Consider the following 19,782-nt stretch of genomic DNA (forward strand, 5'->3'; position numbering starts at 1 on the left):
GCATTCACATTTTTGGTAAAGAATGAAACTGTTGGGGAAATTTTCTGATTGAAGGTGAAACCTCCATCACAGAGAGTGTCTCAGAAATACTCATAGAGAAGGAAAGTGATGCCCTTCTGAGGAATCAAAACACAAGAGACTGTGCATCCAAAAAATAGCAGCAACAGTGATTTCTTCCTGTCCATGATTAAGAAGAGATGAAAGGTATTTCTGCAGCAAGCTGTTAATCACTTTGTCTGACAAGTACCCAGCGGCAGTATTTCCGGCATTGAATATACATAATAACATACAAGATGATCTTGTGTTAATTTTATTACATTTCAAAACCAGAGGAAAACTCCTCACAGGAGCTTTAAACTCATTAAAGCTATCTGCACCTGCTGATTGATGACTTTGAGTTTAAAAACACCTCAAAGAGACTTGCTCTCTTCGAAACTGGCCCTCATCTCTGTCTCCAAGTTACTCTGTTTTACCCAGATGACAAACTCAGCATCTGGCCTTCTGGATGATTATGATTCCCAGCAGGATGGTGATGGGTACCAGGAGGAGAGATCCATACAGGAACCATGGCTCTGGAAACACTACAGCACCTGGATCTGGAACCAAGAAAAAAATGGTATGTTGTGTAATTCTGAAATTAAACCACACAAAATTTCCCAGATAGTTCTCCAAATATTTTTTTGTTATCTTTGTGAAATGTTTTGAGTAAATATGAAACATTTATCCTGAACAACATGAAATTAAGCAGTTACTGCTGTGAAGTAGGGACCCACCACAGACGGTTGGTGAACATGGTAGTGAAACATTTTTATCAGCATCTTGTTCTTCTCCAGACACTGAGGAAAAAAATTGATCAAATGAGACTTTAAAGTTGAAGACTGCGTGGGAGTCTGTAAGACATGTTTGAGACTATAGGATGAACCAATAACAATAATAACAGGGCAAAGAGAGGGTTTGCATTGAAGACATTTATGGTAGCATTTGTGTTCCCTTTGTCTGCTTTCTATATATATATATATTTTTTTTTAAGTTGTATTTTTTGCCTTTATGATAGTACAGCTGAAGAGAGACAGGAAATGTGGGGAGTAGAGAGGGGGGTAAGACATGTAGTTCATGGTAGCGGTTGGAAGTCGAACTGGCAACCTCTGCAACGAGGACTATAGCCTCTGCATGTGGGGCGCTTAGACCGCTAGGCCACCAGCGCCCCCTACCAAATTATATTTAACATCATATTTTCAGATAAATCCCTCTTTCTCTTTCCTGTTTGATGTGCAGAGCAGCAAGTAAACCATGTGCATGCATAGAAAACTAGAGCAGATGAGGAGAGAGATATTTACCAGGTGGATTGTGCAAGAAGCTGCTTTTCATTATCAGAACTGCATTCAGGTGCAGCTGACACTCATATTTCCCCCCACCCCTCACAGACACGTTCATAGAGAGTGTGACGTAGGGCTGAGCTGCTGCAGTACTGTTTGGAGCAGAGTCAACACTGTGGAGTTTGGATCCATCGTGGAAAATGGACAAAAACAAATTGGGATATCTGGTCACTTTAACTTCACAGCAGAGCAGGGAGTCATTGTGAGCGGTGAGGTTAAAGATCATTGTGTCTGAAAAAGAGAGAGAAAGATGTCCAAGGTGGGAAGCAAACTCCTAAAAATAAACATTTGAAAGCAGCTTTTTTCAGTTTTCAATGTGTGATAAGCATTGTCTATTCTTGTGGATGTTCAGTATTTAGAATTTTACTCCTTAGATTATCCTGATCATTCTGTCAAACCAAAAGTTGATCCATGTTCTGTCTTAAATTTGGACTGAACTCTACAGAAGCTTGAAATGGACTTGTAGATGAAGGATGTACTAACGTCTGTTCTTCTTTAAGAAAATATCTTAAACCTTGTATTTACCATAAATCATCAATACAGTTCCTCCTCCCAGCTTCCGGCCCTTCTCCCTCTCTGTGGTGATGGAAAGTTTACACTGGTACATCCCACTGTCAGCCCACTGGACCCCCTTGAGCAGTATAGACTTATTACGGGAGTTTATATTATCATCCATTAGTTGTACACGGTTTCTGTACTTCATGTCAGTGGGGGACCACAGTCTGGCACTGGAATTAATGTGGACCCAATATGGGATCAGATTGGACAAAAGACTCTCATCGGGGGACAGAATAAGCTGGCACTGCAGCACGACAGCATGACCCAGAGCTGAGGTTACCACAGGAGGCTGGTGGACTGTGATGAGGGAGCAAATACCTGAAAAACATTTATGAATAAAACAATGACAGGATGTTGGTTAGCCACAATTTCCAGTGCAAATTTACATTATCTTCCAGATACTGTGTGTTCAACCACTTCCTGTGCTTCTTTAAAGAATATATTGGACCTGTTATTCTGAAGTTGTCATCATTAGTGAGGTTTTGTTCAAGGCAAAGGGGGACTGCGATTAAAACTACCATCCTTATGTTTAATATTCTCCACAGGCTTTTTACAAATAAAGAAAGCAAGACGTTTAAAATCTGACATTTAGTGATTAGGGTCCAGCAAAATGTTGACATTTCTGTTGACTGCAATTTTACCAGATTTGAACATAAAGTGAAATATCTTTGAGTTTGAATTTTGAGCATCGGATTCTACTAAGTCATGCAATACCACATGTCTGCCTCTTATGTGAAAAATTAAAGCCCAGCAATGTTAAAGCTGCTGTGAGGAACTTTTGGTTTGTATCGATTCTAACGCCCCCTTGTGGACAAAGTGATACCTCTTGTCTCTTGTTCTGTACATGCAAAATTAGTGACTTCAGATACTAACCTCACCCTGCTGTCTTTTAACATTTAGATTTATCACACAATGTGATCCCTGCCCGTCTCAGCACCATGGGGAGCAGAGCTTTCAGTCGCTCTGCTCCCCAACTCTGGAACTCACTCCCACCGGACATCCGAAACTCTGACTCACTACCCCTCTTCAAATCAAAACTCAAAACCCATCTGTTTCAAACTGCATTCCCTGCTTAATTTCCACTGCTTCATTTTTAACTTGGTGTTACTTTGCTTATTGTTTTTATTTATCTTATCGTGTTCTTTTATTTATTGTGTTTTTTATCTGTCTGTAAAGCGACCTTGAGTGCTCTGAAAGGCGCTTCTAAATAAAATGTATTATTATTATTATTATTATTATTATTATTATTATTATCATTTGCCATGAAAACAGCCAAAAAAGGGTGTTTCTAAAGCCAGACGTCAATCGTCTGTTCTGACACCTACCCCCTCAGAGTGGTTTCAGGCATTAAAAATAACAACAGAGAAGCTATCAGTGTTGTTGTGGATGTTTTTTTTTTTGTTTTTGATGGTCATAAAGAGGCATCAGTATCCGTTTCAGTCTGTTTCCCAGCCATTTAAAAACTCCTCATAGTGCCTTTAAATAGATGTTTTTTATAATTTACTGTTCAGGGTTTGTATGGTCATTAAATACCTGGAGAATCCATTGAATATGAAAGAAATTCAAGTTTATCCTGGAGAAGTTTTGGAAAAATAAATACATGCATAAAGTTTGGATTCATCATGGACATGTGCTTCACAAATACCTGCATGATAGAGTATATAGTATGTGGTCATTCTGTAAGCGCCTTATAGGTGAGTCAGTGTTACTGAAATTAATGTTCATTTTGTATCAAACACAATCAAACATCAAAGTGGCCTTAAATGTTAGTTAAGATATATTGTGGTAGATTTTGACATGTGGATTTATATTCTTATTTATCTTCTATGCACAAATCTTTCAGAGAGGTGGTCATGAAAATTTACAAAAAAGAAGGCCTGGATATTTTTTAGCAGAAATGTGTATGAAAGCTACGACCAATCAGAGAAATGAAACATGATGATAGCTGTTGTGAAAAGTATCCAAGGTTCATACCATAGACTTATAAAAACAGATGAATGTTTATACAGTTCATGGTATGAACACTGGCTACTTATCATAACAAGTTGCGTCACATGTTTCGTTTCCCCATCCGGCGGAAGCTTCCCAAATAAATAAGAAATGAACTGAGAGTATCAGACTTAAAAACAAATAAACAAAAATGTGCCTTGAGCAGAAGTGAAATCAGACTTTTAAATGTTTTTGTTGGATTGGGGATTTTCCTAACAGGGATGTTTTGTATTTGAAATTTAGATAATCTACAAGCTTCTAATCCAACTTCAGTTGTTGAGGTTTCACTTTGCTGTGAAACTGAATCAGGATTGCAGAAGTTGAATAATGCTGGTAAAAATATAAAGTCCCTGACATCTGTCCAAAATGAATGTCACCTAATTACTTGTAGAGAGTCATTATCTGACAGCCAAACAATGTTTCAGAGTGACAGCATCACTCACCAGATTGTATAGAGCTGTGAAAATCCAATCAGATTCAGATTCAGATGTATTGTCCTTCACCGTGTTAAAAGCACGACAGAACGAACACTGTTTCTCAGGCCCAGCATTTAACAGGATAATACATATAAAATTAGCACAAAAGCCAATATCAAAATCCTAAAATCCTAAAATATAATACATTAATAATTACAAAATACATTTTGTTAAAAGCAAACGGCATGAAGCAAACCAATGAAGCTAAAGAGGAAAATCTTTGAAAGTACTTTGATGTATGACAAAAAAATAAAAGCTGAAGTCTCTCTACACCCATGGTGCTCTTAATGTGGGAAACAAATGCAACATTAATTAATATGAGACAGAAATCACAGTGGGTTTTAAAATGCTGTTTGACTTGAACACACTTGGTTTATTAATTTGATGTTAATCTTGAGCTCTCGCTATCATCGGATTTTCAATGGACCAAATGGAAAACTTGTTAAACAGCACAAGATCAGACAACAATTCAGAGGCTTCTGCATATAACCTGAAGCTGGTTATCATAAATATCTCAAGAAATACTGGTTTTCCCCTTTTTACCCATGTCAAAACCTCAGCTGAGAAACCACCGAATGAACATCTTTGATACCTGAGTGTAGCTTGTTTACTGTCAGGGAACAACGTAAAATGTCTGTCCTCTGGAGTGGATTGAAGAAATAAGTCAACCTGTACATTATACCTATATGCACTGTGTTAAAATAAGTAGACAACGTCAGATCATCATACATAGAACATAAAAGCACAGAAGAACGCTGTAGAATAACTTAGAAATATATTCAAATCAGAAAATTCAAATAAATCTTACCAGAGACCATAAGGTAGAGAAACATCAACTGTGACCTTATCCATTTTGTCAGCAATAAGCTGTGATGAGTCTCAGACAACTGTAACATGTCTTGACTAAATGCACAATGTGTTGCCTACTTTGACTGCAGTCAAATAAAGTATGTGTGTGTGTGTGTGTGTGTGTGTGTGTGTGTGTGTGTACCCCCACCACTTCCTGTTGAGGGGTAGACACATTTTCAACACTCATTTTTTCAACCTCTGCAAAATTGAATATTTTAAATCAATCAATCAATCAATCAATCAATCTATCTATCTATCTATCTATCTATCTATCTATCTATCTATCTATCTATCTATCTATCTATCTATCTATCTATCTATCTATCTATCTATCTAAGGTGTTTCTTAAGCGTGTTGTCAAATGTTGTTGACTTTTTGAGATAAAGATTAAATTGTTAGGCTTCATATAAAAAAAGTATTACTAAAGGTTTTATTTGCTGATGAAGACTGTGATGAAAACTCTGGACCTAAGCTACAGATTTCTCTGATTGCATCTGTTTCAAGATCAAAAATGAAATTCCCAACCCATTTAACATTTAATCTGAAGACTTTAAACACTGCCTTTCAGACCTAGAGCCCACTTCATCGCTTATAAATGATGCATATTTTCCACGTGTCCACCTACAACGAGTATATTTTTTTGTGCATTCTTCTATCTTTTTTTCTTCAGTTGGTTGTGAGGTGTGAATTATGTTATATGCCCTTTATTCTTTTGTCACCACAGAGCAGGAAAGAACCCCTGCTCTGCACAGAATGACACTTTGCACACCCACTTGCAGATAAAAACTCATTATGTTAGAGGGGTTGTGTAAAGAACCCCTTTTCTATATGTAAGTAATAAAAAGCTTATGTCTCACATGTTTGGCATTTTTTCTGTTATATGTGTACACTTGAAAAGCAAATGAGGGCACGTTTATTTGTGAAGCACCATTCACAGAGCAAGTTAAAAACAGAAAATTTAGATCATTAAGAGCATTAAAAGAAGTATCATATTACAGTTTTTCTCAGTCGCTTTGTTACATTTCTCGAATCATCCTTGACATTTGTAAAACAGTAAGTGCATTTCTCAAAACAATTCGTTTACAAAACAAATTTACATTCATTTTTAACGGAAAGGGAATGTACCAAACACCGGAAAAGTTGGTTGTCACACACTTTTTACTGTTTTGATGATTGCTCATCATCAAAACATCTTTCAATAGTCAATCCTACATTAAATTGAAGCTTAAGGTGTTGGCTTGGAATGTGTATCCCTCTCATTTTCCAAATCATTGTAACAAAGAGGCAATTAACTATCAAAGACACTCTGACACATACAACCACACACCAACCCCATCACGGGGATGGTTGTCACACACTATGGGGTTGGTTGTCACAATGGTATTTCAATGTGAAAAATCTTTTAAAAAAGGCAAGAAGGCGGAACTAAATTTGAAAGTTTAATTGCACTGACAATTGATAGGCCCACATAACTTAATGCATTTTAACATAAAATGAGCAAGGAACATGAACAGGAAAAACATCTTTAGGCCAGCCTATATAACAACATAAAGAACAAAACAAATAGGCCAAACAATAATGGCCTGCTCAACTAGGCGTTACATGTGACAACCAACCCCAAAGAGAATGTGACGACCAACCCCAACTGGAATTTTTTGCTAGCATCAAGGCTAACAACCATCTAACAACTAGTTAGCTAGCTAATACAAATCTAAACTAAAGCTTTCCCCTCACACTTTGTAAGGGTAACACTTGTTTTGTTATAAACCCATCGTTTAAAAGCCTAGAAGAAAAATACTGAGGAGCTGAATATTTACAATTTGACATGAAAAACACAAAAAGTCCTCTCACCTCAAGTTCAGCTGTCTTACTCCAGAGAAGACGGAGCTGTAGGTGAGCTCTGATCCTAATTCTGGAAATTTCCATACCCCAATTTGAGAGACAGCGCCCTCTGGTGGCGAGATATACAGGTGTGCCAACCAACCCGTGTGCCAACCAACCCCGTTCTCCCCTACCAGTACCAAACGTCGCTCTGTTTGGTTTCTCTCCATCCAAACAAACTAAATGACTCCTCACTCGATCACTCCCGGATCACTTCCGGTGTTTGGTACATTGCCTTTCCGTTAAAAATGAATGTAAATTTGTTTCAGAAATGGTAAAAGCGTTCTGCCGTTTGTAAAATTGTCTCACCGCTTGTAAAGGTGTTTTTTTATTTTGTAAATTTGTTTTGGCCTTGGTAAAAGTGTTTTGCTAATGTAATTTTGTTTTATAAAATGTAAACTTGTTTTTTCAAAATGTAAATTTGTCTCCAACTTGGTATGTGTTTCATCTTTTGTAAATTTGTTTTGTCTTTCAGGGCCACAGTTTGGCATGAGAAGAAAACATGGCTCGTTGACTCAACTTAATTTTCACAAAGCAGACATAAATTGTCTTCAAATTTAAAGTGTGCACAGAGTAATTCTTTAGAAGGGTAGATATTGTTCATCATTTTAAAGTGTGTATAATAGGTTTCTTCCCCCAGGCTGTCACTCTGATGAACACTAAACCATAACAGTGTCATACCTGTCAGATAAATGCTCTCTGTAAATATACATGTAAATATACAATGCAACAATTCTCCAAGCAGAATTCCACATTTCTATTTTATTATTTAACTACTATTTTTTAAATGTAAAAACTACCTCTGCTACTCACCACTGCACTATTATCATATTATTTTAGCCTGTACATATTAGTCATGCCTACTTGTTGTTCTTTTATATTTATAGCTGATGCTATTTTTATTGTATTTTTATTTTTATTTGTATGTCTTATTCTTATGCCTTGTACAAAGAGAGCACAGTTTACCGAAGTCAAATTTCTTGTGTGTTTCTGATTTCTTGATTCTGATTCTGATTCTGATAAAAAGAACTACATTACCCATACAACCTCCCGTCGACGATTTACGTCATTACGTCATTCGGTAAGCATATTTCAACATGGAGGATATCGTAGCTGTGGAAAAGAGTCCGGTATGATTCAGTGACATTGTTTTCCGTTTTACATGTACAATAGACTGACTTTCTGTGGTAGGATTCTGTGAATCAACAGGTTTTAATATTGCTATTCGATGATGTTTGTCGTAATATTTAACAGTTTGTCAATTCTAGCTAGTTACGCTAAAACGTAAACCTGCCTATTCATTCTCTTCTCTCTGCAGTTGCTATGTCATGCAAGTAAGCTAGCTGTTAGCGTTAGCATGACATGGTGTCAAAGTACATCTTGAGTAGATGGTTTTATAAAAATCATTTCCTCCTTCTTTCTTTCTTAGAGGTGGATTTGATCGGTTCTTGGTGTTTTGCGAACCTCCAAGTATTCAGATACTGCTTTTGTTAACCGTTTAAGTTAGCTAGCTGTTCATGAGCTAATGGATGCTAAGCTAACGTTTGACTGTTTGTTGTAATGACAAATCATTTAAAGTGTTTTCATCGAAGATGATCTGCAAAGTTTGACTTCTGTAGTATTCTGTTCGTGAACACAAGGGCGCCTGCACCAGAACAATACATTTATATAACAGTAAAATGAATATATCTGCTCATGTGTTTCTTTCTTATCTGTGATACTCATGTTAGAGGTTTTTATATTTAATGTTTTTGTATTGTCATCCAAATAGGAAGATATGCCGGCTGTACTGACCTCGAGACCCCAGACGGGACTGTCTTTCCTGGCCCCAGAACCAGAAGATCTGGAGGACCTTTATAGCAGATACAAGGTCTGTTGCTTCCTCACACATGTGTTAAAATTATAACCTCACCTAACTAAAATCTGTGTTAAGTTTATTTTGATAGGCTTCATTAGTTATTGTGTGAGACTTTACTTTTTTGTTTGGCTGTGGTCTGCATACAATTCAACCACAATGGATTCCTATAAAGACACCAAAATATAGAAAGAGGTATCTTTGATTGAGTGGATTTTCACTCCTGTCCCATCCCACTCCCACAGAAAAAAATCTTGTCCCGTCCCAATCAGAGTAAAAAAAAAAAATCCCTGTCCTGTCCCACTCCCGGTAAAATGACTCCCACTTCCATCCTGCTCCCACTCAGAATGAGGGCTGTCAAAATTGCTCCAAAATGACATTTGAATATTCGCTCTAAAAAAACCCAAAAGGTGTGAACCATTCGAATATCTATTTTTGCGCATTATGTCAATAACAGGTGGACAAACTAATACAAGGAGACATAACTACTTGTATATGTATTTTTATTTCAGATGTAACATGCCTAAAACATACCTACACATTACAAAACAAGTAAATGACCTACTGTAACACTTTTAAGACCATAGACCTCTCGCTCGCCCCCTCCCCTCTCTGTGCGCAATGCGCTGTGTGAGTGCTGAACAAGACTTGTGCGAGCAATTAAAGGTCCCGACTCTTGTCCCTAATATAGGCAAATATTATTAACATTATTTGAAGTTAAAGTTAAAAATGAAAAAGTAGTCCAATTACATTCTTGGCGCTAGTATGAAAAAAAAGAGGAAAAACTGCATTTTATCCCAGTGTCACGGATTGTCGGGCTCTTTTAGTCCACTGTCAATGTAGGGTCTTAGGCGACTCCTGTGACCTGTCCCTGATCGGCATGCAGTGTGCCCACTCGCAAAGCAGCCACTGATGTGTTTTTTTTTCCACAGTTGAATATTAATTTTCACAATTGAATCTCTGTTTTTTTAATATTCGAATATATATTCGAATTTAGAATATTCGTTGGCAGCCCTACTCAGAATGACTCCCGCTCCTGTACCGCTCCCATTTTTTTCTTCTGTTAGTCTTTAGGCAATACATACCTCAATGAACGAAAGTGCATAAGGCATTACCTTCACAATTCACATGCTGTACCTGAGTTTTAGGAAAACTAAGACCCGAGCACTCATCTCAGGTTAGGTGTACGCTCCACTTGTGATTTTTTTCAGCACTTCAATTTCACCTCAAATCAGAAAACCCGTTCGCGTTTGCATTATTTGCGGATGCAACACAGATGTGCTCCTCTGCCTCCAGCGCACTGATCAGCTGTTCAGGTCTGCAGCTTCAAAGTCATAAAAATACAACTTAACTTTAATAATGAGGGATTCTGACCGTGCCGATGTCATACCGTTTGCTGCGGACACGTGGAAACTTCAAAGCTAAACTGGAGAGCAGGAGAGATCCACACGTTACCTGCAGGTGTGTAAACTGTGAGCTAATGTTGACAGTTTATACACAATGACCCAAGATAACTTCTTACTGTCACAAGATTTAATGACAGTCCCTAGACCTTCCGGGTCCTGTCTGCTCCCGTTAACTTTTTTGTCCTTTACCGTTCAAATCACATGATTAATAGCAAATTTGACTCCCATCCCGAGGGAATCCCGTGACCCGTGGGATTCCCGAAAAAATGTCAGCCTGTCATACAAATATCAAATTCTTAAGATATTATTTAGTGTAAACGCTAAATATTTTCTGGCAATATAATAGGATGTTCAACAGAACAACATTTTGAAAGTAGTCCTGGGAACTAATTCCATACATATGTAGTGGTACCTCTTTCAGAGTTCTTTGAAGACAGGATCATTAGGATCTGTGTCTCTGAGGGACCTTAATATATCCCCCCAAAAAGAAGAAAAAAAAACCCAGTTGTCTCATAGTCCACACAAAGCTGTGTTCTGATATGGTATTTTCACCTTGAGTATCCTCTCATCCTTTTCTTCTTCTTCTCTCATTGTGTTTTGCGTTTGCAGAAGCTACAGCAGGAGCTGGAGTTCCTGGAGGTGCAGGAGGAATACATCAAAGATGAACAGAAAAACCTGAAGAAAGAGTTCCTCCATGCCCAGGAGGAGGTGAAGAGGATACAGAGCATCCCACTGGTCATTGGCCAGTTCTTGGAAGCTGTTGACCAGAACACAGCGATCGTTGGCTCCACTACAGGTATCACTAAATCAAAAAAATAATATAAAAGACCTACACGTTTTAAGTAGGGATGTGCACATTAAGTCAACTAAACATTGAAACTTTTTCGCCCACACTGATCTGCACCAGATTAACTTATCTGTTAAACCAGTTATTCATATCTATTGAATAATATAGGGCTTGGCGCATGCTCCTCTGGACAACACTGAATCTGCAAACAAGCAGTTACTCGCCTCTGAAACAGTTTTCTGTGGAAACAAACAAACAAACTAATAAATATTCCTTATTATTGAGGAAATGCTTGGAATAGGTTGTGTCTAAGCTGTAACAGCCAACTGCAACAAGTTGGGACTTTAGTTTCTGTTAATAGTGACTGCTGTAATGCTACAGTGCTCTACTATCTATGTAAGCAACCATAGATATCAGATGGCATCTCGTAGCAAGAAAAAAATGCTGTTGTGCTGTGCGTTTTGGCAGAGTTTGATTCAGAGAATGGAGATAAAGTTGTATGTAGGCAGGACTGGAGGCTTGTGTCCATGTTAAATAGGGCGGCAGTGATTTATCTTATTAATTGAGTAATCAATGGATTAATTAATTCATCTAATTAGAAAAGTTGCACACTCAGTAATGTTTTTCATTGACTGTACTTCACCTTTACTGCTCTAACAATGCAAATTTCCCCATGGTGGGAAATAAATGTTGAAAACTGCTATGTAAATGAACATCTGTAAAATCCTCCATAAAAGACTGATTTTTATGGCACACTATTTTCAAAGTTGGGACCATTTGAAGGATGTGGAGAAGTAGAGAGTTCCACCAGCTGTGATGTGTAGGCAACATGCTCTCCACGATAGATACATGAATCAAAAACGTAGGATGACTGAACGTAACTCACACTGTCATTTGCCGTATATCTGCACAATATTAGAGTGCTGCTATATTAATGTACAGTGTGTTGTAGTTGGCGATCTCACCACTCGATGTCACTGTTACACTATAGATTATCACCATATCAAACGGCTTAGTCTATATGTTACATACCTCTGTATATGTTGCTATTTGTCCTTTAACAGGAGTTCTGACAATCATGATTAGCTGTCAGCTTTTTTAGAGGCAATGTGGTTAAAGGGAGTTGGTACTAAGATACCCCATTGAGAAAAAACTCTGTTCACTGATTGGCCAAATTGAACTAAAACACAATTTCTCTGACTATTTTTGTTGGTTTGGACGTTAAGGTGTGCAAGTTAAGATGGATCTGAAGTCTCCGTGATGCAATCAAACAATGACACAACTGAAGTTACAAACAAACTAGTTTCATCGATTGTTTAGGGGGGACTTTGAACCTTAATTTTCGACACAACTTACACAGAGCTGGTGCAACAGGCTACTGGACTGAAACAAAGGCTCCAGGCATGCAGTTTGCCCTAGAGCTCATTTAGTAATCAAGTTACTCGAGTTATTTGAGGGATCGTTTCAGCCCCTGTGTTATTAGATTACTTTTCATTTGGACTCTTATCTGAGATTTTCAAACCTTTGGACTTGTCGGCTGGTTGTAATTAAATTTCAGACTATAAAATGTGTCCCTTTGGAACATCCCTAGTTCCAAGAATAATTTGCTGACTATTCTAATTTCAAGTGATAACACTTTGGAGATGAAATTCAGGATTCCACAGAGCATCACATGCACTTCATGTTATTTAAGAGGGATATTTGAGAATGTGTTGGAGATTGGAGGGCTTCAAATTTGCACTAGATGTCTTAACAAGTCAGAAAATGCACATGTATGGAAACACATGTAAATATTTAACACAAACCAAGGGTCGACATTACGCTAGATTTGTGTTTTCATTCATTACTTTGGATTCAGAAAATAACAGCCAGTAGTGAACTCTGTCTAACTCATTTAGTTCCTCTTCCGTCTCCTTCTCAGTTGGCCGGTTCTGACGTCCTACAGATCCCCAGGCTGTAATTCCTTGGGGTCTAGCTCTTGACCCAGACTGCCACTACCTCAAAACCGTGCCACAGTCAGTGTCTGAGAGTACTTCTCGAGTCCTAGTGTGAACGCTCGCCAGGGTGACAGCAGTGAGACTGTCGGCAGCGGCTCATTTTAACCATGACGCGTTTATAAAACGTTAATGAACTAGATGACAAGAATCACTGACAAGATCCAATTATCACAGAAAAACGATGTGATATGATCTCATCGACGACATGGTCTCTCAAAAAAGTACTTTAACTGGACTTAGCAGGCCAATAATGTTGAGCCCTGCAGACCCCCATAGATTAAAAGAACACAGACCCAAACCTGAGCGGGTTACTGAACCTGAACCACATGTCATCAGAATTCAGTGAATACCTCCGCTCTGTGACAGCTGTGCTTTTAAACACACATCTGTGCATAACAAGACTGGTGGGAAAATCCCATGGGCAGACATGGCTGCTTTATGGCATCACAACATTTAAAGACTTTCTAGATTGAAACCTGGACATGGATGGTTGGCAATTGATGGAATAGATTAAATATTATCCCTGTCCTTTAGTTTGCACTCAAATACAATGATCCAGAACTTGTTTTCTCCTTTTCAAATAGGTTAGTCGGTCACAAATATGCAGGAGTTAACTACTGTACTCTCCTAGCATTGAAATTACATGACTGTATGTATAGAAAATAGTGTGCATGAAAAAAACCCAGACTGAAACTCTATAAATGAATAAAGCTGAGAATCAAAAATTGATGAAATGGTGGATGATGCATACAATCTGTGTTTAAATGTCTTAACATGTACAGCCTTTCAGAGTCTTTCAGAGAACCTGGAAGGAATGTACTGTGAACTGTCAAATGTTAATAATTCAGTGTGTGGTACATGTTTTAAATGTATAATGAGTTCTGTTCTTGTGTTCTTTCTTCGCAGGGTCCAACTACTATGTGCGCATCTTGAGCACCATTGACAGAGAGCTGCTGAAGCCCAATGCCTCAGTGGCGTTGCACAAGCACAGCAACGCTTTGGTGGATGTTCTCCCTCCTGAAGCCGACAGCAGCATCATGATGCTGACGTCAGGTGAAACATTCAGTCTACTGTCTCTCAGAGGGTTTCAAGACAGTTTGGAGTTTCTTAGAAGATAAAAGGGATCCGTTCTGTCTGTTAATGTCACAGAAGTGTATTCAATTTGTACATAAGTCTGAAGTTTAACCTGTTAATCTGTCAATTCTTCAAACAGGACTTTTGTCTACCCATTTAAGATAAATAGAAGGTTTTTTTAAATTGTTAATTACCCGGCTTCTTACTGATCTTCCAGTTGAGTAAGATGCTTGATTCTAATTGGTAAAAAAAACCTTGACGACAGTGATTAACTTTCACTTACATAAGCAACACCGGAGGATAACTGATCACACGTCATGGCAAATCAATCCACAGAAAAGAGTTCTGCTTAGTTAGTTTGCTTCTGCGTGTTGACACCATAGACTGTAAGGTGAAGTGAAACCATTAGCTTTCGTTCGACCCTTACTTTAAGACCTTGTAAAAAGGTAACCTTGTTCAAGTAGCAAAGCTGTAGTAACTTTTGTTCTTTTTTCTTTCTGTTCTCAGACCAAAAGCCAGATGTGATGTACGCTGACATTGGTGGTATGGACATCCAGAAGCAGGAAGTCAGAGAAGCTGTCGAGCTTCCACTCACACACTTTGAGCTCTACAAACAGGTCAGATATTCAAGGGAGATACAAGACATTTTTACATGGGCAACAAATATTTTTTAATTTTTCCTCCTCAAAAATGTAGCAACCCGTAGCTAGGATAAGATATTACTTTATTGATCCCCTGGGGGAATCTGGTTGTTGCAGCAACCCAGACATAAGTACAATCGAGAATAAGTTTAAATGAGTAAAAATAAAAACAAATAAATAGAGAATCCAAATTGAAGAAATATACAAATGTTACAAGTAGTTTATATAGTGGTAATTACAGGCTTTATTAAAAACGATTCAGTAGTGACAGGTGGACATGGTGTGATGGTTTGGTTATGACAGATTAAGCAATATAATAAATAAATATGGGTAATAATATGTAACAATGTCATTTAGCAGACTGTAATATGACTGTATGAAGATAAAGAGAATAGTAAAAAGTACTATATAATAGTACCATGATCAGCTGTAGTAAAAAATAATAATGTAATATAACATAAAAATAATAATAATAAAAAAAAAATAATAATAATAATAATAATAATAGCTAGACACTGAACTCTGTTCTATTTTCTTTCCTAGATTGGCATTGACCCACCCAGGGGTGTCCTGATGTACGGACCTCCAGGTTGTGGTAAGACCATGTTGGCCAAGGCAGTGGCACATCACACTACAGGTAAGTCCACCATATCATAGAGCGGTATACATTTGTTTTTTGAGTTCAGATAAGCATACACCCATCACAAGGGAAACACCTGTGCAGGACTTGCCGCATGACGTTAAGAGGAGTGTAAACATTTGTGGTGTAATATTAGAAATTGTCGGTAATGTGAACTGGCTATTTTAAATATCCTAAATATAGACTGGTTTACATGTAGGTTGAAATCCAAACAGTATCAATGTCAGAGTAAACTCAATGACAGTATGATTAGAGAGTGTAAAGGTTAATAATGATTGCAGGTACAGATTCAAATACTCAATGCCACAAAAGGTAAACAAGTTAATGAAGGTGTAAGTCGATACATTACAACTTGAAGACAGTGAGGGGGAAGTTTAAGTGGTACACAGTGTCAAGATCTGAGCACTTTGGCACCAATGCTACACACTATAGCAGTTATAGACTCAAGCCAGCAGTGAGCACTACATACAAGTACGTGAGAGGGTCCGCGTCAACAACTGATCACTAGTTGAAAGTGCAATTTCTATGCTTGCCATATTGACGTTTTCCAGTCCCACTACATTCCTTGCTTGTTTGTACACAAGGAAACACGATGACTGAATCTGCCCACACTATGTCAGAGTTGGAGCTGATAAATGTTGAGCAGCAGGTGATGATAATACAGTTATTGCAAAGACGATAACAGAGGAGACGCTCGAGGGGGTGGAATGTATGGCTGCTGAATCAGTGTTGGCGGCTTACCAAAAAGTGTTGTAAATGCAGGAAGATGCTACCAAGTGGACCAATCACAGAGCTTGCAGTCTGCCTTGTTTTGACTCTTAGTTACATTTTTGAGGGAATACATGTGAGGCTACAAACTTATGATATGTATGCTAGATTGGGTACAGAAGTATAAGTTAAGCTTAAGCTAATTTGTAATACCTGTCCTTAGATTGGCCTCTACTTAAAATCAACAACAAATGTACAAGAGACAGAACAAAACAAACTCAACATTTAAACAGGTATCACAATAAAGCTGAAAAAAAAAGAAAGCACAGGATCATACACGACTACATGTCTGAGTCCCCATGAAGACCTGATCCAATACATGATCAATCTGAGGGGAGGTCAAAAAACTATGCCCATGAAATTTCTCCTACTTTCCCATTTTTGCAACAAACCCCCCCCCCCCCCCCCCCCCCCCAGATCAACTCATAATTCCAAGTTGCTAGCAAAGACATTTATACTTTGAAGGCAAATCTGTTATTCCCTATATCTTGATAATTCAGAGGAATTCAGACCTGGTGTTCATCATCAACTATGTCATCTAAAAGCATTGATTTCTACAACTACAAGTGACACTAAAATAAAATCCCTGTTGATGTTTTTGTCTCCAGCGGCGTTCATCCGTGTGGTTGGCTCTGAATTTGTTCAGAAGTACTTGGGCGAGGGTCCTCGCATGGTGCGTGACGTCTTCCGGCTGGCCAAAGAAAACGCCCCCGCCATCATCTTCATCGATGAGATTGATGCCATTGCCACAAAGCGTTTTGATGCACAGACTGGAGGTATGAACATTTGCTGCTTACTGATCACAGACCAGAACACCTGAGAAGAGTTCAAGGATTACTTTACTCTTTTAATCAAGTTTTCATTATTTTGGGGCCGAATGTTTTTTGTTTTTCTTGTCAGGCAGTCATAACTCTTATTTTAAGATATGTTTTCCCTGATTAAGTCTTTAAGAATGCAGCAACATTGTGATAGAAGTGTATCGTCTCAACATGCATTTTGTTTCTGCAGCTGACAGAGAGGTGCAGAGAATCTTACTGGAGCTCTTAAACCAAATGGATGGTTTTGACCAGAACGTCAATGTCAAGGTGAGTCAAGTCCAGCTATGTAAGAAAGCTCTTAACTTTCCCCCAGTGACTGCACTTTCTCTGTATTTGCTGACTCTCTCTCCCGGTGCCACTGATGGAGTCTGAGCACCGTCAGCGTGACATAACCAGCCATTTGTTCACTCTGCCATTGTTGCTGTGCCTTATGGCCTTTCATTCAGCTTAGAAAGCACCCATAAGGTTTATGTTGTCAGTTTTCAAAACCCTCAAATGCACATTTTGCCCTTGAGCTATATGCGAATGCAGCTCACAGAGAGCTTTGAGTATTTCAGTGGCTGCTTATTTCTAGGAACGATGAGTTTTGTGTGAATAATAGAATTTCCGGAGGGTTTTTCATGCAGATGCTTCCCTCGACAAATCTCTTTAACTGTACAACTGTGGCTATGTATTGTATTTTCTGTTGCCCTCCTTGCTATAAACAAAGTGCAGCGCTCCCTCTGCTATTTCTCAGTTGGAGTTAGTTTCTACTTGAGTACGAGTAATGGCCGTGTGAAGTGTAGCATTTCAGTCAAAAGCTTTATCATTGTTCACTTGTCCACCTTTTTGAAGGTGCAACATTACACTGAAACGCACATTTCATCTTAAACCATAGCTTCAACAGTAATTGATTAAAGTCTTCCTCATAAGGTTCAATCTTTCAGTGTGCCAACTCCAAAAGGCTTGCAAAGACATGGCCTTAAATCCCACAGGGCATTCAGTAGCTCATCTGCTCTCCCTTCAGTGAGACAAAAGCAAACTTTTGATGTGAACCAGATTCACCCCATTTCATGATATGTTCACTGTTAACCATGATGCTCATCCAGTGTGTGTTTGAACCCTCTCTAGGTGATTATGGCCACCAACAGAGCCGACACTCTGGACCCAGCTCTGCTGCGTCCTGGTCGTCTGGACAGAAAGATTGAGTTCCCCTTGCCCGACCGCAGGCAGAAACGTCTCATTTTCTCCACCATCACCAGTAAAATGAATCTCTCTGAGGAGGTGGACCTGGAGGACTGTATCCTTTTGATTTCATAACTGCATGTCTAAATGGTTCAAACATAACACACCTGTTTTACATACAGGAAATACAACTTTAGTTTCTGCCATCAGGATACTTGTTTTCCACCGTAGGAAGAACTCAGCATGATATTTCAAAGACGGAGGAGTATTTGTTTGGCTACTAACCATTGCACTTTGATTATTTATCTTGCAGTCTATTGAATATAGGCTCCCACACTATCTGGTCTTTCAAAACACAAGGCACTGACAGCAGGAACGCACTAATCCTGTTTCTGTGTTTGGATTGATAATCTTCTCTTAATTCTCCGCTGCACATTTGAGTTTTTCTTTAGTCTTTCTGTGATGCCATGTTAGACTTCAAGTTCCCTTTTGGTTACATGTGCTCTGTGGGTGAGACTCATTTCCTCTGTGACCCTGTGAAAAAGTCATTGTTTAAATTTTGTGGTTTGAAAACATAGGTATGCAAACAACAAATATGCATAAAGAACAAAACAAAGATTCTGAAAGACAAACTGATAATCCAAACAGCCAGTTTATTTATGGTTCAAATATTGTAAAGGATAGGAGTGTACAGCGTGTTGCTGCATCATTCAGATATTCCCTGTATGCACAGCCGATGTACACAGATGTTTATGTTTTTACTTTGCTTTTCTGCGTTCATTCGACCTTGACTGATGTACAGATGTGGCCAGACCAGACAAGATATCTGGAGCCGACATTAACTCCATCTGCCAAGAGGTGAGCTGGAGCTTGAATGATCTTTTCTCTTGGAGCAGAGCAAAATGAAAAGAGATGTAAATGTAAATAATCTTTACTTTGCATATAAAAGCACTAAATGCTTCTTTGTTTTTCCCTCAGGCTGGCATGTTGGCTGTGCGTGAGAACAGGTATATCGTCCTGGCTAAAGACTTTGAAAAAGCGTACAAGACGGTCATCAAAAAGGATGAACAGGAGCACGAGTTCTACAAGTAGAGAGAAAATACATCCTGGGAAAAAGGTGTCAAGAAACTCAAAGTTTATTATTGATTTATGTCAGTGTGTCTGTATCTACTGTGTGTCTGTTATGGATTTGCAGTCCCTGACTGACATTGATTTTGGACTAAATTTACTCACTGCAGTACAAGGCCTAATGTCAAGATCTGCTCTGTGTCTGCAGCCCCCATGCAATGAAGTGTTTTTGTACCAGCACTTAACTGGTTCATCAAAATATCTGGCCCTGACTGTAGCTAGGATAGAATATTTGTACCCATATGTACTCACTTCACAAGATGTTACTTTAAACAATCCATTAAAGATGTTTTCCATAAAAACATGAATGACGTTCTTTCTTTCTTTCTGCCTTGAAATGTATAGCTTTTAAGGAGAATACTACAGCACACAGGT

General features: G+C 38.5%; 2 protein-coding genes across 5 annotated transcripts; one reads left to right on the forward strand and one right to left on the reverse strand.

The window, feature by feature from the left end:
• Positions 1-292: 292 nt before the first annotated feature.
• Positions 293-8,129, reverse strand: LOC117823205. The gene is made up of 5 exons (XM_034698305.1): positions 8,096-8,129; positions 1,902-2,252; positions 1,338-1,607; positions 774-836; positions 293-596 (listed from the first exon to the last, which is right to left on the reverse strand). Exons 2-5 carry the CDS (start codon positions 2,077-2,079, stop codon positions 487-489), a joined length of 621 nt encoding a protein of 206 aa, XP_034554196.1. The 5' UTR covers positions 2,080-2,252; positions 8,096-8,129; the 3' UTR covers positions 293-486.
• Positions 8,130-8,169: 40 nt separating this feature from the next.
• Positions 8,170-19,715, forward strand: psmc4 (proteasome 26S subunit, ATPase 4). 4 transcript variants are annotated; one of them, XM_034697840.1, is made up of 11 exons: positions 8,170-8,259; positions 8,901-8,999; positions 11,000-11,186; positions 14,081-14,227; positions 14,756-14,865; positions 15,433-15,526; positions 16,906-17,073; positions 17,306-17,382; positions 18,226-18,394; positions 19,082-19,137; positions 19,258-19,715. In XM_034697840.1, the coding sequence occupies exons 1-11, from the start codon at positions 8,227-8,229 to the stop codon at positions 19,369-19,371; spliced, it is 1,254 nt and encodes a 417-aa protein (XP_034553731.1). In that variant the 5' UTR covers positions 8,170-8,226; the 3' UTR covers positions 19,372-19,715. The 4 variants fall into 4 exon arrangements, with proteins under 4 accessions (XP_034553731.1, XP_034553735.1, XP_034553733.1 ...); XM_034697844.1 differs by having other exon boundaries at positions 8,187-8,210; XM_034697842.1 differs by having other exon boundaries at positions 8,238-8,338.
• The last annotated feature ends 67 nt before the right edge of the window (positions 19,716-19,782 follow it).

This window comes from Notolabrus celidotus, chromosome 12 (genome assembly GCF_009762535.1).
Source record: "Notolabrus celidotus isolate fNotCel1 chromosome 12, fNotCel1.pri, whole genome shotgun sequence".
In the NCBI taxonomy this organism is placed as follows: domain Eukaryota; kingdom Metazoa; phylum Chordata; class Actinopteri; order Labriformes; family Labridae; genus Notolabrus; species Notolabrus celidotus.